Source organism: Oreochromis niloticus, linkage group LG11 (genome assembly GCF_001858045.2).
Source record: "Oreochromis niloticus isolate F11D_XX linkage group LG11, O_niloticus_UMD_NMBU, whole genome shotgun sequence".
NCBI classification, from domain to species: Eukaryota; Metazoa; Chordata; class Actinopteri; order Cichliformes; family Cichlidae; genus Oreochromis; species Oreochromis niloticus.
The window spans coordinates 12,762,792-12,787,265 of NC_031976.2; the positions used below are offsets into that span (position 1 = coordinate 12,762,792).

Below are 24,474 nucleotides of genomic sequence, written 5' to 3' on the forward strand. Positions count from 1 at the left end.
GTCACCAGTTTAGCTGATTTATTAATAAGCAGGTAAGTTTAACAGGCAGCAAGGATGCAGTTAGAGGTGAATAGCTAAGTAGGTAAGTGTATTCAGGTAAGAGTTTGTAAAATAGTGGAACTTTTCAGAATGGACACACGGTCACATTTGGCACTTGATACTGATAAATGGACTGTTTCTCGTATAGCACTTTTCTATTTGAGCACTCAGAGTGTTTTACACAACATGCCTCATTCATGCAAGCATTTTTTTCTACGCCTAAGTGCTTTCTATCTCACATTCACACTCTTATGAATGCGTCAGAAAGCAATCTGGGATTCAGTATCTTGCCCATGGATACTCTGCCATGCAGACTGAAGCATCTAAGGATCGAACCACCAGCCAGTTAGTAGATGACCTGCTCTATGTCCTGAGCTACAGCCATACTTCAAAAGGTCTTGCTTTGGACTAATTTGTGGGAGGAGTGGGTCACCTCACCTCACAGCTCTGCAAGCGCTTACTGGTGAATGTAGATTATTATCTTATTCTTATGGTTAGTTGATTGCTTAGGTCATGGTGGCTGTTTCTTAGGTGCAACAGTTCAGCTTTGACAAAAATTACAGATGAAGATTTTATGTTAATATTAGCAACAGTGACCCTCCACTCCACCGTACCATAGCATCCATCACAGGGCCGACACAGAGCGACAGACAATAAGTTGCAATCCCTTCCACATCCACATCTTCCAGCCACCTTGTTGGATAGTTTTAAATTTAGCTTTCCAAACTGGCCACACAAAAAAGGAGGGCCAAGGTGCCTACTTGGGACAGTCTACCTGAGCTGAACTGTGAATTAGTCCCCTCAGTGGACATGACGCCAACATTTCAAAGTTGTGAACGCTGCTCTTTTATTTTTTTATAATTCTGAAACTTAGATTTATCGACTTGGCAATTATTTTAACCATTCCAGTTGGTGGGTTGTTTATAACAGATTTTTCTTTGGTGTAGCAAACCTTTTTCTCTCCCTTTCACAAACTGATGTTGATTGGGGAGAGGATTCAGTTTTCCCTAACCAACACTAGAGCTCATTGTATCTTTCTGAATCCATTGTTGTTGAAAGCCGGAGCTGATGTGTGTAGTCATCCCAACATACTGGTTTTGCTAAAGTGAAGTAAAAACAAACAATGACAGCTGTTACTGGTATTCTTCCTCCTCCTTCACAGACTTAGCTAGCATAGCTTCAAGGAGTTTGTTTAAGCGGCGGCGGTGTGTGTCGTGTAGCGAAGCTGCAGATAGACCCCTATCTCTTTTCATGTCACAATATCAGATAAAACAAGTGAACCGGATGGTAAGGTGGACTGATAACAGAAAAAACATTTGCTATGGTTATTGTTATGGCAACTAAAGTGCTTTTTAAGCAAAGGGAATGGTGGTTCTGCTGACTAAAAAGGCCACATCCCTATCCAGTCTTGTGTTTTGCACAATAGTTGTTTTGATTGTAATGTTGGTGAATCCTTGCTTCTTCATTTTTTTCACATGTGAACCGATGGGATGGTATTTAAAAGTGAGTCCTCAAAGAGTTTCTTCCTTTTCTGACTTCATTATTATTCAATACCAAGACCAAGCAAAGTGGATTATTACATATACTCGCAAACTATGGGAACTTTCTTCAGACTCACTGTGTCTAATAAACTCAGATTTTTTACAGTAATCAAATACTGGCCAGATAAAGCATGTCAGCAATATAATATTTACACCTAAGAAAATACATCACGATATAAAGTAAAAAAAAAAAACCCATCCAACTCTATGTACTTGCATTCAAGGGATAACCTCCAAACCAGAGAGCTATTTTAGCACAGATTACATAACGTAAGATAATCACATTTGTGATGTTCTCACACACACACACACACACACACACACCAACAACAACAAAGATTAATTACGAGGGCCTGGATGTTGGATCAGCAGCCAATTATCACCTGAGGAGAGTCAGTTGGCCTCAGTCAGTTGGCAGCTATCCTTTCCTCTTCTCACACTTCTCCTGAAATCAGCCGCCCGTCAGCCCCAAGCAAATTGGATGAGGAGCCATAAAACAAATTTTCACCCAAATACAAAGTGACAACAAATCTGGGATGGCAGTAATAAACTCTAATATAAGAAGAAGACTGAGGGATGAAGGATGCTGCCTTGTCAGTACATTAAAATGAGAGTGGAGGAGCACGAGAGAGAGAGACAAGTGATCTGTTTAAACTTCATAAATGCAGGGAAGGTCCTCTGTGTTTTAGTGGCGGCTGCTGGCTAGTTCCACAAGAACCCCTGGGGCACCCGTGCTCTTATTCATACCGCCTCAGATTTTTCCTAGCTGATGCAGGAACACCAGAAAATAGTTTGAACGGTGAGGATAAGTGATTGTGCTCGTGGAAGAGGAGAAAGCGCAGCTTAAAGTGAGACAGAAGAGGTGATGGACACACAGAGAGACCGACAGACAGAGAGTTGTGGAGGGCATTTCATGTAATGTTGATTTCACTGAACCCAGATTCGCCTCTCACCAGCGGCCTGACCTCCTCTGACTTGGATGATCCTCGTTGCCATGGAAACTGGCAAAACAAGTGTGACACCCCACCACCACCAGCACCATCACATCTGAGTGATGAAAATGAATGTGGCCCCAGGATCAACACGCAGCCATATTGGCAAAAAATCAATACTTTTTCCCCCTCTGTCTTGCATCGGTCCAGTAAACTGTAACATATCAATCCATATGTGTGCACGCTCTGCACTAATCCCACCCCCCCACCCCTCTGTTTGTGTGAGTTGCATGTGTGCGTGTGAGGAAGAGAAAAAAAAATTGTTGCATTGAACAAAAGCTGCCCAGTGTGTTTGAACTGCTCCATTAAAACAATCTTTGTTTTTGATACAGACAAGGAGAAACAGAGCAAGCTGACTGAACACAGACTGCATGTCAGTCTAAGATTGAGGGGTTTTTGTTGTTTTGTTTTGCTTTTCTTTAAATTCTGTTTCTCATTACTGTGCCGAGCCTCAAGCAGTGAGGGGGAAAAAAAAAAAAAAAAACGAACCAGAGCAACTGTGCCTGAGCCCAGGGGCCCCCAGGAGCCACAGGGGGTCCCTACTTTGATGGAGGCCTGAGCATCATTAGAACAGATAGCATGATGGGGTCAGAAACACAGTTACTGCTGCACTGCTTCTGCAGACTCCTAGCACCACTCTTATTGACAAACACACCAGACACCAGAAAGTATTTCCATCTAGCTATTTGTTGAATTATGATGTTTCAAGATAAAATATAATGTCCCAATCAAACACCTTCTATGAGAGAACTCTGGTTGAATAATGGCATCATTGTAGAGATGGCTAGATAAACAAGGTTCAAGCAAAAATCAAAAGAGCAGGACTTTAGAATGGATGGCAACGGGCTCGCAGAAAGCACAAATTAATTATGTAACCCATTGAGGTTCTTTCCGAAAGTTCACTGTTCATGAAAAAATGAATACGGGCTACCTCTGCCTTTATAGGCCTCATAAAAATTATACTGTTGTACTTAAATTTTTTAATAAAGTGACTGAGAACATTTAGAGAGACTGGCATATGTTAATAAGACTGAGAAGAGCAGGCTGCCCAAACAGCATTGGGGAGGAACAATCTGGCTCTAAACCATCCCTGGTCCTCAAAGGTCAACCATATTTTTATAATAGCAGCCCTATGGCCAACTCTAAATCTGTCCCCGGGAAAATGGAAGCCATCCAATGAGAAGGTGCAGGAGATAAAATCCGGTACGTGTGCGAGGCATTGTTACGACGCGCTCTTTACAGGTGGGCAGGGTAGAAATATGGGACGTGCGATTCCCTCTGTGTTTTATAGGCTACCTTTAAGTAAATTTCTGCTGTAAGTGTGAAAGCAGTAGCAAACGTTAATCTCTTACCTGCACATATATGTTTATGTACATATGGGTGACTTATTAATACCTGTTTTGATGATACGATGCTACACGAACTACTACTGCAACCAAGTTTTTGGATTTAGCTAAAATTTTAAGCTAAGATTATGCGCTACAGGCAGATGGGAAAAAACAAAACATCTTTGCAAGCATCTGCACAGACAGCATGCTAACACGAAGCTAGCCAAAAACCCAGAGTAATGATAAACCTGTGCTGACCAGTTGAGCAGTAAGACCCTGAGCTTCACCAGGTATTCTCTTTGTGATGGTTTTCAACTTTGTGTTGTCGACTTTAAACACTAAAAGGAAGATCCTCATTAGATAGGTGTGTGGGACTGTAGCATAAGATTTATATTGTTTGGTGCATTTCATGTCTTTTTACGGAGGACAAAGAAAGTAATGAAACAAACTACTTTCTCAGGCGACTAATAAAGTAATGTACCGCATTACGTTTAAGTAAAGTAACAAGTAATGTGTAATACGTTTCTTTTCGCGAGTAACGACCCCAGCACTGCTAACACAATATAAGACTTGTGGTTCCCTCTGTGTTTTATAGATTGGCTTTAAATAAATTTCTGTTGTGAGTGTGAAAGCAGTAGCAAACGTTCGTCTCTTAACCGCACGTGAACGGCTAAGGACACAAATCTCTGTGTGCACATCGTGCAGTGAAACTTAAAAACTACTTTCCATTTTTGCCCTCAAATGAAAAAAAAGAAAAAACATACATAAAGGGACGGCTCAAATAACAAGAATAATAGGTTTTATTTAAAGTTGGCAACAAGCCTTGACAATATTCCCTGCGACACACACATGCATGAGGTGGGGGTGGGTGAGAAAGAGAGAGAATTACGCAGAATGCCATTCCATGAAAAAGCCAAACAAATAATAATTTTGCAGTGCTGGAAGCATAGAGGCTCCTGTTACAGTGAAAATATAGCTGAAAAACAAACAACAACGCTAAAGCTGCAGGTTGGTGGTTGTGTTGGTAAGTCCTATATCCTCTCAGCAGAATTAATAAATGTTATGATATGCCAAAGTTAGGCTGAGGGACTGGAAGTATTCATGTACTTAAGAAATAATAATTAGTTTTTAATATATTGAAATTTTAATGTAATTGATTTTATTGGGGTACTGCCACCATTGTGAGCCCACTTTATCCTCGATAATAGCAGCCAAAACTGCCCATTTGGGTAGAAAACGGTGTCATGTGAAGCTGCACTACTGAAATCAGTCTTACAGTTTTAAAGTTTGATGTGAAATGACTAAAAGTCATATCTCTTTGATTTTCTCTTATCTCTCTTCTGCCATGGAAGTGTAAAACGAAACCCCGGAGTCTCGTTTTGTCCTGTTTCCCTATGTTTGTCATTTATAACAAGGTTGTGATCATAACTAATGGCGCGTGTAATATTTTTCTTTCAACCTTGTGATGCCGGAGAATGTAAATCTGCTGTACATGTAAGGATCAGTAGCAGAGCTGCAGTTCCTGGTGCCTATCAAAGAATCTTGATTTCCCCTTGGGACGCGGCAACGATGATGAGTGATAGTCGTCAAAAAACGAGTCACCTGTCAGTACTTGTGTCTGCTTTTCTTCTTTTTACTGTTGATTTCAAAAGCTGATGTGAACACCAACCGGACCAGAAATACCAGGCAATAAATAAATGAAATTTGAAAGGAAAGCACGCTACCAACAGTGTGCAAATTTGGGAAAGCAACACATCCACGAAAACTCTTTCATCACGTTTTCTTAAATTGCACAAAACAAGTGTAATCACTCACTAATCAGTAAATAGGTCATCACAGAGCATCATATCAGAGATACATGATAGTTCCTCAGTTGTTGATACTTGACTTTTAGGATCACCTGACTTATCTGTTTTTATTCCCAGGTTGAAAATATGTTGGGTGTTGATGTCCGGGCTGTCGGGATCTCTGAGTTTTCTGTGCGCATATATGTGTGTGTGTGTGTGTGTGTGTGTGGGCTGTGATGAGACCCTGTCTCTGACACAATGTTGCTCTGTTAAGGTCAAGCCCTACAGAATGTCAGGGATGATGACACGCACTGAAAGGTTTCATCTAATCCCTCCATTTCCCCTCTTCTCCTGCGTCCCTCCAATCTGTCTACCCAGCTTCCATCTCCGGCCCCGCTCACTCACAAGACAAGACAGACATACACTGGCCTTCACCTACAGTCTGCATCAAAACTCTTCGTGGGTGTGTTTGTCCGCGCGCGCGTGTGTGTGTGTTTAAACAGCGTCAAGCCATGCCATCCCACTAGTAAGGCCAAATCAGAAATGCCTGAGGCCACTGTCTCTGTGTCTGCATGGCTTGCCTGGTCTTTACAACCCGCTGTCAAACATCTTTGCTTCATTCCTCACCAGCAACACATTTACTTATCTTTTTTAGGTCTTCAGCTTATGCTTTAATATAGTGGGGGCCTGCAGTGGAATAACCGGCAGTGGCAAACAAATAAATGTACGAAAACTAAAGTTACTTTCCACGTGAAACACTGAAGATTAAAATAATCACAGAAAATGTTTTGAAGTGAGAGTAGAAATTGAATTTATTCCCCATTTACAAGTCAGCAGAGGGTCGAGATCCTTTTTAATGCCAAATGTTTTGCATTTGGGGGCATTTATGTGCTGCTCTCCCACAGATAACAGGTCAGTTCTGACCTCTGACGTGCTGCAAACATTACTGTAGTCCGCACTGGTTTCTTTTGCAAAAGGCAGGGAGCACGAGTAATCCTCTGTTATTTCAATTATTCTCATATCTGATCCCTCCAGATGTGTTTGAAATACTAAACTTTAATTCCAATTCTATTCAACTTTACAAAGAGCTCCCTGTGACAGTCTTTGGTTTCATGTGAAAGCAAATCTAATTCTGTTATTTCTAAACAGTGTCAAATGAATTCAATTAAGCTGCCATGAAAAAGAATGTTATTTACACCTTATGAGATTACCTGGACTTAATTTCCTGGGGTTTTAAATAATTGACAAACAGCATGCGCGTACTTAACTAAGCCTCATATTATGCGCACAGTTGAACATGTCATCAGTTAATCTTAATGCTTTTTACTTCAACATTTTCCCTCCCTTTTTTCTCTTTTTTTTTTTTCCTCCCGCTCGCTTGGCCGCACCATAGTTAACACTTATTAAATTAGCAGTCATCCAGTGATCAAACAACAACCCTTTTCCATCTAGGCGGCTGAATGACGGCTGAGGTCTCCTCGGCATCTGGTGAGACGCCTAGTTTAGTGGAGATAAGCGCAGAAGCCGTGCTAATTATGATATTACAATTCCAGCAAACCGTTTTTCTGAAAGCGGCGCAGTTTGGATTTAACACTGGTAAGCAAAGAAACAATGTTGGATTCAAGATGCCTGGCTTCCCCTGCACCTTCTCAAACTGTCATTTATCCTCACATCTCTGCGGATTGGGTCTGGGAAAACGGAGGAATGGCGGAGATGGAGAGAGCCGAGGGAAGGGGGGGAATGAAGGATTATATAAAGAAGAAGCAGCACTTGACGGTAACTGGCTGAGATTAGCGCCTTAGGGGTACAGCAGTGGCTGTGATTTTGATACTGCGCCCCCAGCTAAACGCTGAAGGCCGCTTTGCCTAGAGGAGTCTGCCTTCACCCACAGGCAGTCAAAGATTGTTTTCTTACCAGCATCTCCTCCTCCTCCTCCTCCTCCTCCACTCCACAGACACCTGTCATCTCCGATGTCAAAACTCCACACAGAAAGGAAAAGACAACGCAAAGAATAAACAAAAGAAACATGTTTTTTTTTAAAGGCACACTCTGCATACAGATCTGCGAGGGTGAGGCCCAGGCTTCACCTGCAGCAGCCTGAGCCGGCTCCACGCGGTGAAGCCTAAATGACGGCATCATTCTTTTTCATCTGTAAGCCCGAGTTGGAAATTAATTTAGCACCAGAAAAACTTTCATGCTTGCACTTGAGTCTGAATTCGCTCGACTTTGTGCTTTGCACTCTGCACAATAGCTGGTAAAAAACAATTCTAGGCAAGGCTTTACTTTCAAATCATGATCTATAACAACATTCCTTCATCTTTTCACAAGACTGCCACTCAAGAGGGCTATAAAATTGTTTATGGTTTAAAACTGTCCTAAAATGTACCTACAGCACAGTTTCCTGCACTCTATAGATTAAATGTGAATGAATTTAGGACTTTAAGATCAGTTCAGAGTTATAATTTATCCACATTTCTCATCTTTCACTCTAAAACGATTTTCAACCAAACAAACAAATCTCTCTTTATAAACTGTCTGTTTGTGGACTAGCCGAGCTAATCATGAGGTCAACGTATTGTCATTTGGTTTGTGTGATAAATGCTGTAAAAGCGAGGGTAGCCAGACATCATCAGTTTAGACAGAACATTAAGATGCTCCAATTAGCCTGATGAGATAATCAGACTGAATTGCCATTTCATGAAGAAATCAGATATTTGGCAGCGAGCTAGAGGTCTGGGTCCAGGCTACTGTGAAGTGTTTGAGTGGACTTTTGCGGGTATACTTCCTTTGTTTTCCCCTTCATATAGAGAGAGGGCGAGGAGAAAAAAAAAGGGATAAAATCTAATTTGAACTCATGCTGGCTGAGGAAAATTATTTTTATCAAATCCACTGTGAATGACCTTTGCCACCTTGAGCAAACACGGCTGCCTGAGAAATAGTAAACTGATCCTGGTGTGAAGTGGCCCTTGTTGTCCGTGTAGTTAAGCAGAAGTATGAGATGACGTGACACTGGCAGCAGTGCCAGGCGGTGTTGTTGCAACCAATGGGGGGCAGAGGACACAACAGAGAGTAATGGCTGCTACAAGCCATCAGCCCTCACACAGATAAAAAAACACAAACAAAAAAAAACACCGCCACATTTCATCTGCCCTGTTTTTCTCCATTTTAATTCCTTCTGTTTGTTTGTTTGTCGACCTTGCCGTGTCAGCTGACCTTCCTCTATCCAGGACCCTGAAGAGAGAGGGGAAGGGGGGAAAAAAAGAAAGAGGAAACAACAAGCAAGACGCTGACATTTCTGTACAGAGAAGGAACAAACAGCTCATACAAAATGCCCCCCACTCCCCTCAGACAAATTTACTCAAAAATATGTGTGTGTCTTGAACGTCCGAGGGCTGTCCGGCTCTCAGCCACCATTGCCAAGGAAGTGTCACGGTGTCGTGACAACTTCAGCGACTGCAGTGCGATGGGTGACCCTCGGCCGGCAGAAGGGGGGCGCTGAATCCCCCGCCCACCCTGGATCCTGACAGATGTCATATACCTCCTCCATGGGCACCTTCTGTTTCCTGTTCACCTTTCTCCATCCTGCAGCGTTAGGGCTCCTGTCTCCACCTCGTCAAAGCACACACACACACACACACACACACACACACACACACACACACACACACACACACAAACAGGGGGGAATCAGACAAAGAAGGAGACATAAACTTGACCGAGATGGATTTTTAAACACCCATGTTTCTGGATTGACAGCAGATGATTATGACAAGAAGCAGTTCCAAGTTACATTCCCATCATCTGGTTGCCCCATCTATTTATGCTTTTTTTTAACCATTTGCTTTTTACTTAACATTTTTACAAAAAAAAGGCAAATATGGATTCCACACTCCCTGGCATTCATATCGCCTTCTCAGAGGATGTTTCCTGTTATTTACCAAAGGCTTCTCTCTGAGAACAGTTGGTATTTTAGTCTTAGCACACCCCACTCAAAACCTGTTTGCACAGATTTTCCCCATCATCCTTCAGACCATAGTTTGACAGAAACACTTCAACAAAATGAGATTCTGCCTCGTTACATTGTCTTATACTGTTACATCAAAAGTGTCACCAGCCCACTCCACGAATAACAAGTCTAACAAACCAAAAAGCCTTATGATATTAGATTTCCATAAACCTTCTGCTGGCTGCCTCCTCGCGTGGATTGTGTATCATCCGCTCAAAAATGCTCTCCTAGATGGAAATGTGTGGACTAAATCTGATCATGGCGCTAGATAATGTTCACTTCTCACTGCTGAAACACAGACTTGAGGAGGAAACGGAGGGGATCCTGTGACTAACCCATCAATCACGGTGACGTTTCGCTCAAGTGATGGATATTCTAATTTCCCTTTTATATACAGGTGCGCAGGATGGATGGATGACGATTAATGGACGGGCAAGCCTGTTTCCACAAAACAAAGAAAAAGACGTAGCATGGCCCGCGGCGTCGCTATGGAGGGCAGAGAGCTGCACTTCCCTCTGTTTTGAAGACGATACTTCACATTTGGGATTTGATGTCCCTGTAAACACGCAGAGACAAAGTATACATCCCGAGGTGACAAAGGTGTTGCTAACACAACAATTGCCTTCCCTCTACAGGGACCTACAACAGGTTCTGCAGTCAGTTCTGTGACAGCCCTCGACACCTTCGCCTCACCTCATTTTCACACAACCTGTTTCTCGCTTTCTGTCATTGCTATCACCTCCATAATTATTCCTTAACTTTCACTCCGCTTCAGACTGCTTAAGACTGTAATTTCTTGAAAAACATCCTCCTCCTTCAGCATCTCCTCCAGTGGGAGGCGCTTATCTGTCAAACTTTTCAAAGTGAAAACTGTGCTAAACGTCCTTTTGGTGAAGTCTTCTTACATCGGCCTGAATGTCTCATTCTTACTTTCCAAGCACAGTTTTTTAAATTTCTTTCACTGTTGGGCTTTTAAGCATGCGCAGCTTTCATATCGGACTGCCGCTTATCTGTTTTCTTAGACCGCACCCACCATGCTGAAGGTGTTTCACTGCACTAATTGGTCAAAGTCACAACTGAAATGCAGTTTAACTAACCAGGAGATTAAAAAAAAGAAAAGAAAGGAAAATACAAACTCTTAAAAATTAAACTTTGCATAAAAAACAGCAGAACAGCATTTCAGATGTATTACAAATGTTAAAAACTGGTGTTTTCACTGCAATGAGACAAAATAATTTGCATTCATTTCTGCATATCAACTATTTCACTGGGCTTTTTTGCACCGACTTTGCTCATTTGAGGGCTTTTTGTCGGACGTCAGCTGCGAAGCATTTCCCCGGTGGTTTCTAGTTTTTCCCTTCACAGCTGACATTGAACATGGGCATTCATAAACCATCCAGCACTTGAGACTTTTCCTAAGACTTAACAATCCAGCCTGAGATCTCTCTTCCAGCTCTGTCCTTCTACCTCTAGCTCACTTTATCTCTCGCTCTCCATCCCTCCCTCCCTGTCCAAAGCTGTCCTCCCAGCCATCTGTCATGTGATGTTTATAGGCCCTTTTGCTTTTGTGTCCTGATGACCACTGTCACAGAGAGCTACCCATTACCGATGCGCCCTGATGAACGATGTTACCCAGACGCATCACTGACACCCTTGTGTCCTTGGCCGCAGAGATGCTGCCTCACTAGCCAACTCGGGCCAGTAAAGAATGAGGACGGGGAGGGACCTGGGGGAGCTGAGCTGAGGACCTGTCCGTCATCACACCGACAGGGTGTTCATATTTCCCCTTGTTCCCACCGCCATCTTTACTTTTCCTCTTTATCCAGCCAATAGAAATGTGGGGCTGGTCAGCCTGGTGACAATGTTGCCATTAATCCTGCTGTGGTGAATAGTGCCCTTGCCTTTCACCTGAGTGTATATCTACATCTGAACAGACCCAGCGAGGGACCCTCACTCCCCTCCTGAGGCCACAGAAGATGCCCCGAAGGGTCAATGTAGGCAGAAAGACATGATGAATGTTACTGAGTGTGATTTTATCTGTCAAATAGAAACATTAGTGCTTGTTTTGATCTTTTATGCACAGTGTGTTAGAATAATGTTTTATTACACTGTTATGATGGTTATAAATTAAAACGGTTCCGATATTTTTTTTTGTATTAAATCATCATTGTTAAAAATGTGTGCTTTTTTTGAGTTGCTCTTGAACTTGACCACCAGCACACAATTATCATTTGTCAAAAGTTACCTTGGTTACCATGCTTGATCTAAAAGCCTTTGGTTGTCCAACTCGCTACTCTTTATTTAGGCAAAAATGTTCAGTTCAGGCAAAGCTTTGTGTAAAATATTTGTGCATGTCTAGTTTATGATATAAACATTTTAGCATATATATATATATATATATAGGTACGTGAATTGAACCTTACAAAGTGCAGTAAATGGAAATCATCTAAATCAGTTCAATGTTTCTGCCTTTTAAATGAGTCTACCTGGCAGAGTGTTTCGAGGCTTTTGGCAGGTACGTTGCTGGAATCCTGTGGGAGAACTTGCAACAGCTCTTATGTGGATTTAGCATGTCTCAAAGTCTCTTCATGTAACTACACACAGACGATTTTGAGATAAGGGCTCCGTGTGTGGAGTCTGTGCCATGTTTTGCAGGAGGCTGTCATGGTTTGGGGTTTTCATTATGGGTCTGGATCTTGTTTTCATTTTGCAGCTCTCTTCCATCATGTTTCACGGTGTTTACCTTTACACTGGGTGTCCTGTGTTTTCTTGTGCTGTGTTTTTGTGTTAACCGATTCCCGTTTTGTTTTTTAATCACTTCTCTTCTGTCTTTTTGTTGTTGTATTTTCTGTCTTTGTCTGTTTTCCACACCCTGGTTATTTTCGCTGTGTTCTATTAGTGAGTTTGGTTTTTGTGTATTTATAGTCCTGTCGTTTTAGCTCTTTGTGGCCTGTCTCTATTTCTACCAGTTTCTTCCTGTACTGGTTGGTGTTAACTCTTTGCCCCTTTTGCTGCATGCTGTAACGCTTTGAGAATTGGTGCTTAAGTTTAAGCCCAAATCATCACTCCACCACCACCGTGCTGGACAGTTGGTACGAGGTGTTTGTGATATGTTGTGTTTGGTTGTAAATTATGGCCAAACATCTCCTCTTTTGTCTCATTTGTCCAAAGGGCATTGTCTAACATATCTTGTGGGTTATTAGTATAACTTAGCTGTGCTACCATCTTCCTTTTTTTAGAGATAAAAAAGCTTTTGCTTTCCTCCTTTCCAAGCAAGCCTTACTTTTTCAGTCTTTTTCTAATTCCACTAACATGAACTTTTGCATTTGCTGACTGAGGTCTTTAGAGTCAGAGGTGTTGCTCTTGGGTTTTTTGCAGTTTCTCATTGCACAGTCTGACCTTGGGGTGAATTTGCTGGGAAGATTGGCAAGTGTCTCGAATGTTTTGCTCTTGTAAAAAATGTTTTTTACTGAAGAATGATGAACTTCAACATGTTTGAAAATGGCCTTATAACCCTTCGTGAACTGCTGGGCTGCAACGATTAGTTCTCTAACATCATTGCTGATGTATTTCTTCCTTGGTATTACGTTAACACACCTGAATGCTCCAGACTAGCAAACTACCAAAACTTCTACTCTTATGGAGGTACTCACACTTTCTAACAATCAGTTAATCAAGTATTTGGTTATCACCACCTGGCTGCTACTTGAAGTTTGCACTTATTTTTTAACACACTGCTTCTGCCTTTTGGCTTATTTTATGTTAAATAAAGAATTCTGCAATATAATTTTTTATAGTTAATCGGAGTTTGTATTTACCTCATTTTAAGACCTGCTAAGATTATTTTTATTATATATATTATATTGATTATGTCCTGATTCTTAGAACCTTTTCATTTTCTTGTACGACCTCAACTGTAGCAAAAGCTTTATTCTCATCACTAAAGAGACTTCAAGGTGATTCTTTTGAGTGCTGTGGAATATATAATATTAGGTGATTTACAAGAATCTAAACCTTTCAGGTGCACTTATTTTTGTATGGTATTATACAGTATCTTTGACATAAAGTTATATGTTTCTAGCTATTGAAACATAAACCAGCAGTTCCCAAATCAAAGATCAGAATCTCAGTGATTGTTGAAAAAGTACAGAAAAGAAAGAATTCGTAGTTTTTTTTTCTCAGCAGACTTTTGTTTGTTCATTTCATTCTAGGATATATAAAAAAGTCCCTTTCATTTCAGAATTCAAATGAACAGGATTTTTTGTTTGAACTCCTCAGCTGATATATGCCAAGTGTAACTTTTGGTCATTAGAAGACATTGTGCAGTATTAACAGGCCACAGTTAAAATGTCACCTCATTTATCATCTAAAACCCATATGCTTATTTTTTTATTTATTTTTTTCAGGGAGGGTTTTTGGCATGGAAACCACTGAATCATAGTGACCATACACAAAAAAGATTATCCTTATTAAATGCAGTTGTTTGGAACAGAGGTTAAATGGATAATATGGTACAAAATGGGGAATTCTTAGAGCGGGAAGAAGACTGCAGATAATCCTTTCACAATAGTGTAACATAATGTGAACAATCTGTTGGACAAAATAAAAACCTCATTTAATCAGTGGGGCCTTCTCTCCTCTTGTGTCACTGCTCCTCCCTTGCTCTCTCTCTGTGTCTCTGAACGTCTTTATTGGCCGGTGAAGCTGCTGATGAATTCTTAAGCAGATCACACTGATAATTGTATTTCATAACTGTCAGTTGTGCGAAGGCTGCCAGTGTGCCCAGGAGCTATTTGTGTCTCACTATGTCCTCCACAAACCTTCCCTCTCTCCCTCCTCCACACTTTGTCCAACCCCCCCAATCACCAGGGATGTGCTTACTGTCTCCGGCCCCGAATTACTCAATCAGGAGGACACATTTACGGATGACACCTTTATTACAATTAATCACGGGAACTTGATTAAGAAAGTTATTCCTCCCCTTCATTGAGACTTACACAAGTGGTTCTGCTGCATATTGTAATTTATGTCCCACTGAGCTCTCCCTCCGCTGATAGACAGAGAAGCCGACAGACTGCCAGCCATACTGAGACGCGTGTGGACGCTTGTGGGTCTGTGTGCGAGGGTAGGCGCGGACGCGTGCATGGCTACATATCCTGAGACACATGCGCACAGCCACAAACACAACCCCCCTGTCATGCTGTCATGCACAACTCACAGGTTTTGCAAAGAGTTAAAATAAATGACTTTAATTGGCTGTAGAGACGTGCTCGCTAAAGGAGACTTGAATATTCCATTTCCCTTTCCTCTTGTCTTTTCTTTTCACTCTCTCTCTTTAACACATACCCCCCCATCACACACACACACACACACACTTGAATGAAGCCATCTCTTTACCTTTACTCACAGTTCCTGGGTCTGCTGTGGCTAATTAGTTGAGTGGGGTTTTAGGTTTGGTAATTAGGCGGAGGTAGGAGTGATGGGGGCTCAGGGAGTTGGGGAGTTGAGAGGGTCTGACTGACTTGCAGAGAAAGAAACTGGACTGTCTAGATCCTGGCAGCACCGAGCAGCCAGCCAGTGTCCCTTAGGTGCCTGGAGGTAGACTACCATCCCACACTAAAGAGGGTGATGTCTTTGTTATGTGCCACATATTCCAGCAAGAAGAAACTGTGAAAAAAAGAGGATTTAGCAGGGAAAAAAAAGGAACAAGAGGGAGACCTTTGAGAATTTTCCTACCCTGAATGTCAGCGTACAACAATAAAATCCAGCCCCGCGCTGTTGTCTTGGATGGCAAATTAAAGTGGACTTGAGAGCTACAAAAAAGTTGTGATCACCACTAATTAACGTAAAGGTGGAAAAAAAAGAAGCAACGACTGAACATTTTTATTTCAAACGTAGAGTACATTTAACTTTGCTGAGCTTGTGGCCACCATGGTCACAAGTGACAATTACTCCATAATTGCTGCATCAAAGTGAAACTAAAGCACAAATAACGAGGAAATATAGCATAAGCAGACTGAGTGCGCAGTGTTATACACTAAAGACTATATTTGTTTTTCTGCCATTAGCTTAAAGCAGTCAACTTTTAAAAGTCACACCAGACTAAATATGACTGTAGTAGCAAAAATCGCCCTCAGTGTGCTTAATTTTCATGGATTCAACTTTTTATTTCTGAATGCTTTCTCCTTAAATGTTACATAGAAACTGTTGTAGTAAATGTAAAATAAAATTACAATGTTATGCCATCTGAAATGCTACATAGTAACTAGTACGCAAGTTAAATTCCTGGTAAAAGATGGCGATTCAATGGAGGCAACACATTTAACTTTTTCCAGTGTTATAATTTCCTATGCAATCAGTTTGATAATACTTGCGATAATCAGTGCATTACATTTAAGTCATCCACATTCACATTAAAGGGAAAATGTACTTTACCCTTCATTGCTTCCATGTACATCACCTATTTAAGTTTGTGTGTTAATGATCCCTTCTGAGGAGCAGCAACAAAATAATCCTTAACTAAAATGAGAGAGACACTTAGCATGATTTCTAATTTCTTGATTTTTTCTCCTTTCTTTCACCACCTCACAGCAGTCCGCGAATACTTTTCTAGAAGACCTTCACCATCTTTAATGTCTTGTTTACACTCTGCAGTTCCAGGTTGCTTCAATACGATGCCAGTTAGCAGCCTAGGACTGCAACACAATCCAATTAAATAAAGAGTGTTGTCTCTCCAGGTTCCTGTGTTCTCTAATTGGGGCTGTGACTGCTCACTAATCAGCGGAGGTACAGGTAGGCCCCGGAGGACGGCGAGACAGGGCCTCTCCTGTTAATTGAAGAGATGCTACACCCGGCCTCCTCCTTCTCCTCACAGTCCAACATGGATGCACAGGAGTACTGACGCATGCTAAACTCGTCTACGCACCCACCTGCATCATCACTCCTCTCACCTTTTGTGTGGGCGGCATGTATGAGCTTGCTTTTCTTTTTTCATTTTAACTCCTGAGCAAGCAGTGGTGTTAAGAGGTGACTGGCAGTCATTTAAAGTGTGTTTGTTCTGTTGGTCACTTACGCCTATGCAATTCCCAGTACTTCCATTTCTGCTTTAATTACTGTCCATAAAAAATAAAATAAAATTCTTTAAAGAACATTTTTTTTTAAATTGTGCAATCAAAGTTTAACCGTCATGGGTAAAAAAAATTTTTATTCTGACCCGAGAGGCTTTAGATCACAGATGTGATGCTTTAAATACTGAAAACATAAATGAGTGCAAAAACGTCACATCTGTGATTTAAGTAAATAATTTTTAACCTAAATTTGTAAGAGGAAGCTACACGAAAAAATTGCAAGCAACGACTAGCGTGAGTCATCCCCCTCCAACAGTAACAGAAACAATGATTAACATGCACACATATTTTTAAGCAGCTAAAAATAGTTTTAAAAAAAAACCTAACAGTTACTGGGAAAATTAAAAATAACTGTGTACGTAAGACATTACGGGCCTGACTCAAAGCTACAAACATACCTACGGTGTCTCTTGTTGACACAGGCTGTGGCGTACGTGTGAGTGACTTTGAGAGGTGTTCTGACTTGCTCCACTACGGATTCAGAACTGCCTTGGCCTGGTGTGTTTCTGATTTCCTGCACCGTCTGGTGAAGGTAGCAGCTTTGCATGCTGGGGTCACACCTGTAACGTATTTCACACTGGGTTATATTTTGAGTAGCCACCTGGATGAGGAAATAACGTGTTCACGGTGCATGAAGACTACAGCCCTCCCTGCCAGGTAGGAACAGGTGTTTGTTTAAAATGACACACAGTGCAGTAATCCAACACGCACTGTTAAATGCATCTCTTGTCCATTTCCTGCCTTTGGAGTGGTCTAACCGTATACTGCTGAAGTTGGGACTCTGAAAACTTTTTTTTTTTTTAAAGCTCAATAAGGTTTTCAAAGTTGAAAGAAACACTAAAGTTTTATCTTTGGGTTTTATTGAAATAAGTGCAATGTGATTAAACTTTAAATGGTATTTTTTAAGGGTTTGTTGTTTCAAAAAGCCAAATTAAATTCAAAAAATGGAAATGGAAAAAAAAACGTGTCAAAGGGCATATCGCAGAGCATTCACTATGAGTGATTTTTTTTTTTACTCACGGTGGAAGAAAATAATGACATTTTCTAGCCCAACTCCTGGTTAGCTGGACTAATTTTTTTTTATTATGTGCAGCTTCGGGGCATGTGAATGAAAAGATTGATTGTGTGAATGCCGTTTCTGTCAGCCACAAACAGGCAATGAAATGCCAAGCACACCTGGAGCAGCACTCACTTTTGACAAGCACATACCAATGTAAGGCCCTATTAGAAAAACAATGAAGTCTATCATAAAACATTTATGGTAGATAAAGTGCTCGAGAGCGCCAAAAGCAAGCGCATTATGGCAGCAGGTCTAACATGATTTCGGAGCTGGACGGAAGGTGTGGGGGGAAACGGCACGGGAATTTTTGTGGAGGTGAAAAAAACCTTAGCTTCTGTTTCTGAGCTTCAGTATGTGGTGACTTTTGATTAGCACAAACTTCTTTAAAACTTTAAATATTTTATATTAAATTCTGTGCTGAATATATTGACGGCTGAGTGAATGTGCACATAAAAAAACAAAAAAAACAACCCCAAATCACTTTCCAAAGTTGCTGTATGTTTATTCATGGCATTATTTTTAGTTACTGGGCTGCATCATCAGTCATTTTACAAAAATAAAAAGCTTTTCTGTGGTTAAAAATACTTCATTAAACTACACAAATATACATTATTGACTGAATCACTGTAATTTCAAGTGTGAATTCTTAAGTGCATCTACAATCAGTTAAATCACAGCTTGCTATTACTAACAGACGGTGGTGCCACTTCCACCACGACTTTGCCCAGGTTTCTCCCTGCATACATGTAGTCGACTGCCCGGAAAACCGCATCCAAGCCTACAAATTTCCCCTCCTCTGCCAAATCACCGAAATCCACCTCACACACTAGCTGCCCTTTGGCAAACATCTGAATCATGCTACTCATAGCCTCCCTGTAGTCACCTAAGAAGTGGGGCAAGAAGAAACCCCGAATGCTGGCCGACTTCTGGAGCAGCTTGACTGGTAGCGTTCCTCCTTTGAAAGGTGGGATCCCTGAAGCGCTCTGGTACCCTGAGATGAAGCCAATCACTATCAGCCGGCCTTTATTGGCCAGACTGTTTACTGCGAGCTCTAAGACGCTCCCTCCGACTGACTCATAGACCACGTCTATGCCTTGTGGATACTCTTTCTTCAGGGTCTTAGCCAAGTCTTCAGCGGTGTAGTTGATCGGCCTGTCGCAGCCGATGGATTTGAGGAAACCGGCTTTCTCGTTGGTCGAGCAGGTCCCAATGACATGGCAACCAGCCTGCTTGGCAAACTGCACAGCGAACTGTCCCGTTCCTCCTGCGGCCGCCGTGACCAGGACAGTCTCACCTTTAGCCAGGTCGCCCAGACGTTTTAAGGCAATATAAGCCGTGGCACCGCTGACCAAAAGGGTGAGGAACTCTGGCTTCACCGCAGGAACAGGCACAGCTTCCTTGGCTGGGACTACCGTGTACTCGGCAAACGCGCCACTGCCGAAGTAGGCCACAGTATCCCCGACGGTGTAGCGGGAGCTCGCGCTAAGGCCAAGGCCGACAACCTCCCCAATGCCCTCAAAACCTGCATCAAAGGGAGGCTTCACCGAAGGGTCGTAACGGCCCGCTGAGTAATTAATGTCTGAGGCGTTGATTCCCACAAAACTGAAACACAAGAGAAAAATAATTGAGGATTAAAAGTTAGGGAAATAAATCTGCTACATCAGCATGTGCTGAGCAAAATGGATACATTAACATTGCATTTCAGTTAACGGGGTTTTATGCGGTTATTAGCGTAAGCACATATTTCCTGAAATCCTGTATGAAGGTCAACTTCCTTGTTGTGCAGACGGGCGCGCACAGGGCCCAAACACTTTGGTTTGTTTTGGCAATGAGTTATTTTTTCTCTTTTCCTTCTCTTTGCTCGGAAAGAAAAGTCCTGCACCGACAGGGAAAGGTTTGTATCACAAAACACATTGCATGATGTCATGATTCATTGTCTTCAGAGACACCAACAACAAACTGCACTTTAAAAAAAAAAAAAAAAATTCAGATAGCTGCTTCTTGCCTCAACATGAAGACGGTTGTTTTCATCTTACTTTTGTAACATGCTGGAAACAAATATGTGAGAAAGGAACGTATAAATAAATCATTTACTGTCTTTTAGAGCGGCACGCACGCTGTGCCTCATTACCGTGCATGTCACACGTGTACTTTGAGCTCCCAGATAATGCTTCTGTGGTTTATAGATGGGTGGCACCGATATAACAAAACGCCTTGGTTTGACTTCTTCACATCTATGGAATCAGTTTCCTCACGGCGACGTATTATTTTATTATCAAAAAGGTACAAACTGTTTGCATGTGCATAAACTAGCAATGCGTCTGAGTTTAAATAACACTCCAAATTAGCAGGGGATCTGTAACAATAAAGTCTCAGTCTGTGCAAGCCTAAGCCCTAGAAAAACTTTTCAAACAGGTAACACAGGTTTGGCCAAAATGCTCTGTTAAATGATAGCGAGCCTAATAATTTGACACTGGTTCCACTGAAATTACAAAATAAGATACAGTGTATTGATAAATGCTACACTTGGGGATAAAAAATAAATCCAGTCCAGAAAGTCCAGAAAACTACAAAAAGACACGTCTTGCAATTTTATACGACTTGTGTCCTTTGCATGTTCGTGACCAAATTTATGTGCACATGTGGCTCAGATAAGATGCTGAGGGACACCTGGAGTCTTGAAAGTGAAGGGCTGTAGTACATGTAAAATATTTCTGCACGCATTTTATTTATTTACTCATATATATATATATATTATATATATATATATGTATATGTGTGTATTTTTTTTAAAGCTCAGTCTCCTCCTTTCACTGCAGCCATGAATTCTTTAAATAAAAACTGCTCACACTCTTCTTCTGTATTTTATATTCCTTTAAAATTTCTCTTACACCGTGATAAACGGGACAAAGTGTTCTCCGGTTTACTTTCTCCTGTTAGTTAAAACATCTTCCCATGACTGTGATGCATCACTGGCACAGACGACCCGGACGGTCAAAGGTCTCGGTGCACCAAGCGACTGTCTTACAAGCTAATAAGATCCTAATGTTGTATGTTTTACACTCAGTCTCGGGGAGGACTGTATTTTATTGGCAGTAAATACAGCAGTAAACCCTGAGGTAGACTGATGTAAAGCTGACTTAACATTAAAAACCACATCAGGCGCACGCAGCCAGCAATGTTGTAGGAACCTGAAAGCAGAGTGAGGTGGAATCAGAAATTTATGCAGAAATCCAACTATTAAAAAAAAAAAAAGCATTAATGTATGTTTTTTGGCTTTAATTTCATTTATCTGTTACTGTAATAACGCCGACTCTGTTCAAGCACAACAGAGCCCGTACAACAGACTCCTGGATACACTCTGCCTTCTGCTGCTGTGAATGAAAGAAATGATGCTGCAATTCCAGCGCCGTGTAGCACTCCCATCGCCTTCTCCATCATCTCCATCTCTTGATGCCAGCCTGAGCCCCCCCATGACTTTCTGTTTGCAGGTTGGTGACGTAGAGACAGGACAGAGAGAGAGAGAGAGCAGGGGAGAGAGAGCGATAGAAGAGAGAGAGAGAGAGATGCCGAGATGGATTGATAGACAAATGCAGAGAGGGCGGAACTTGGAATTACAGTACAGCGCTTATTCCTCACGTATTTTTCCATCTTGTGGCGATGATGATGATGATAATGATGAGGGTGATCGCAGGTGCTGGACATGGGTGATTCGAGGTAAGCGGAGCCGTTTAATAACTTCTCAACAATCTCCTGACAGATCGGCATTTTAAAAAAAGAAAAAGAAAGAAAGAAAGAAAGAAAAAAGACGCTACGGGTCACCTAACGCTTTTCCGACCGACAGAAAAACAGAGTCCGTGTGTTCCCACCGTCACCAAAAACAACTTACCGATTTCTGACCAGCAAGTCCGCGTCTCCGGGTGTCGGAACGGCCACGGTTTGCGTAGAAACGGCCTCTCTGAAATTCGGGCTAAGCTTGGTGACTACCAGCTTTTTCATGCTGCTCGCTATGGAGGATCCTTTAAAATCCATGAAGTGCGCCGAGTAGGACATATCTACGATGAAGCGCCTGGCAGCCAGATGAACTCCTGAAAGTGTGTCGGTGCCTCTGCGCCCCCCGTAGATTAGCGGTAGTGCTCTCCTGCCGTTTCTCGCCAACAGCGCCCTGGACATGATTGCAAAATGTGACAAAGTTCACGACCAAACTTGACGCGTGCTCGTGCCTGTGATTAGGTCGATCAGGTGCCATTAGCCTGCACCAGAAGCCTCCCCTCTGCACACGCACGGCGTGCAGGCCAGGCCCGGGCCAGGCTGAGCCGAGCCAAACGAGCTTTTAGACCAAAAAATAATTTAAAAAAAAACAGGGGGGGAGAAAAAAAGCGCGATGCGTCGTAGCGTGACTCTTACGCAAAGCAAACAAGCGGGGGATCGAGTTTAGGATTAAAACATTGCACTGGTGCATCCCCAGCGTGGAGCACAGCAGCGCCTCAGACTTGTCGTCGGGAGTCCCTCCCCTTCCCGGACACAACACTCACTTCCTACTAAGGTGAAACAAATCAATCCTCGTCTCCCCACACAGGCTATCCTCAGCCGTTTCACTCCCACGAAAAGAACGCCAACCCATCGGATCTTTTTCCAACACCTACAAATAACAACAAAAATCACGGTCCGAGCGTGCACTACGAATGCGCTCCCGTTTAACTGGCGTCTTTTTTCCCTTTTCTTCCTAATACTAAATGTTGTGAGCGTCATAGGAGAGATGTTTCTGCCCACACTACACCTGTAACCAAAAAGCTCCCACAGGCGATTTTGTGAAAGTGTCTTGTTTTCATCTCATTCCATTATTTGTTTATTTATTTATTTTGCCTGCTCCTTCCATGCAGCTGTGTTATCATCTGTTGTCATCTGACTGTCATTTTTCTGGAAGGATCTATTCTTAACAGCGCTGCCGGAGCGCACTGGGGGATATTAAAGCGTCAGCGGGAGCAAGAGTCGTGCCCTAACTCGTGCCGTGTCACTACCAGGCGATCTTAAGATGTCACCTGAGTTGCAAAAAGCTCAGACTTAAGTAGTGAGCCTTGTTGTTTTTGATAGTTTGCAAGAGGTGTTGGGATAAGTTTGGTTTTGTTAGCTGATCTCGCAGTAAGTTTTGAGAGGATCATATCCTTTTGTCGGAGGTTTGGCTTCTTTTTTAAGCAAAGGGAGAAGGAGAGAGAGAGAGAGAGAGGGGGAAAACAAGACAATTAAAAAGATTGACAGGTAGGCTCCTCTGTCAGGGGTGACGCTTGTGGAGAGGGGAGGAGTAAAAATGTAGCAGGAAAAGCCACTCGATGCGTCTGTCTATCAGTTGAGACTGTCTGAAACAGCTTCTGGATCCGCCGCGTTCCCATTTTTTTCTTTTTTTTGAGAGACCGCGGATCAGTCCCTGGAGTTTTTGCCCCCCGTCTTTTTTTTGTGGCTTTTTCAAGAGACAAATATTTTAGTCCATGTCGATCTGATCTGTTGTTGGCGAAGCTTGGATGCGCCTGCGTCTTGTTTCCCCTCTCTCTCAAGTGATATCCTCTCCACCGCATCAACCACCCCTCCAAAAAAAAAAAAAAAAAACCCGACTCTGTCCAACATGCGATCAGATGAGCGGTGAAAATCATTTTCACGACTCTTAAAACGTAAGTACGAGAGAAAGCCTACTCGTCTCCATTTATTTTATTTAATTATTTTTCCTCTTCTGTGGGAGAGAAAGAGGGCAGAAGGGGAGGGAGGAAAAAAGTCTCCGCCGGACTGGTGAGGCTGGATCCGGGCTGAGGTGGCGTGGTGGTGACGGGATTGACATTAACCCATCTAATGCCTGTCTATCTCTCTTCTCCTTTTCCATTCTCTCTCTTTCAGGTCTGTGGCAAAAGAACGGAAGGAAACACAAGGATACATTACTTATCAGAGGTGTGCACTCGGGACTTATTTGTTTGGTTACCGCCAGAAATCTCTTTCTTTTCTTTTTTCTTTTTAGTTTTGGTGTGCGTAAAAGGCGCAGCAAACTATCGTCCCCCTCCAAACAGCACTGGAGATTAGGGGGATTTTTTTTGTTTTTCCCCCAAAGGGAGTGAACCGAAAACTTGGGTTTCAAGGTGCTGGTTTTTTGCTTCTTTTCGTACTCTGCCACGAGAGAGATGAAGGAAGATGATTTTTAATGGACGTGAAGGTGTCAGGAGCTGGCCGAATCCCTTCGTAATTTTTGAGCTCAGTCTCGCTGAAGCCGACCCAGCTATCACATCCAAAAAAGAGCAGCCGGTTTGAAGAGACATTCTCAGCTCAGAGATCAACAACACCCCTCCCCCGAAAAACGGGATGATTTTTCAAAACTGATAAGACTCCATTTGTTTGTAATTCCTGCATGAGAAGCACCGTGGAACGCGACGGTCACTATGCCGAGGAGAAAGCAGCAAGAGCCGCGGCGATCAGCAGGTAGAACCCGCCCCTCCATTACGACCATTTCTCATCCCAGTAACCAACTAGTTTTTATTTCCAAGTGCCAATTGGAAGTCTCTCCTTCCACCTTTTTTGCCTTTAGCAGTACTGCATGCTGCGATTTATTACTAT

The 24,474-nt window shown here is 42.3% G+C and overlaps 3 protein-coding genes across 4 annotated transcripts in view; 1 reads left to right on the forward strand and 2 right to left on the reverse strand.

Moving 5' to 3' along the window:
* Positions 1–6,486: 6,486 nt before the first annotated feature.
* Positions 6,487–24,474, reverse strand: part of LOC109204128 (uncharacterized) — a 149,190-nt gene continuing 131,202 nt past the window's right edge. The window contains exon 4 of the mRNA XM_025911400.1: positions 6,487–9,296. Coding sequence (XP_025767185.1) covers positions 9,115–9,296 — 182 coding nt within the window. The 3' untranslated portion in view covers positions 6,487–9,114. The remainder of the gene's footprint in view (positions 9,297–24,474) is intronic.
* Positions 18,366–22,396, reverse strand: LOC100695385 (prostaglandin reductase 3). The gene is made up of 2 exons (XM_003443696.5): positions 21,770–22,396; positions 18,366–19,482 (listed from the first exon to the last, which is right to left on the reverse strand). The coding sequence occupies exons 1-2, from the start codon at positions 22,051–22,053 to the stop codon at positions 18,552–18,554; spliced, it is 1,215 nt and encodes a 404-aa protein (XP_003443744.1). The 5' UTR covers positions 22,054–22,396; the 3' UTR covers positions 18,366–18,551.
* The window catches only part of LOC100695646 (teashirt homolog 1), a 35,812-nt gene continuing 32,726 nt past the window's right edge, over positions 21,389–24,474 (forward strand). Inside the window, exons 1-2 of one of the 2 annotated variants that reach the window (XM_003443697.4) lie at positions 21,389–21,597; positions 23,767–24,339. In XM_003443697.4, the coding sequence (XP_003443745.2) occupies positions 24,300–24,339 (40 nt within the window). In that variant the 5' untranslated portion in view covers positions 21,389–21,597; positions 23,767–24,299. Of the gene's footprint in view, positions 21,598–23,220; positions 23,547–23,766; positions 24,340–24,474 lie in introns of those variants that run through there. The other variant, XM_005450656.4, reaches the window with a different exon arrangement.

What these genes read in the sequence shown, in the direction of transcription:
- LOC100695385 (XM_003443696.5), bottom strand. Translation starts at nt 22,053, where the DNA reads ATGTCCAGGGCGCTGTTGGCGAGAAACGGCAGGAGAGCACTACCGCTA. An exon ending in GACTTGCTGGTCAGAAATCG is followed by an intron (nt 19,483 to 21,769) that starts GTAAGTTGTTTT and finishes CTTGTGTTTCAG; the next exon opens with TTTTGTGGGAATCAACGCCT.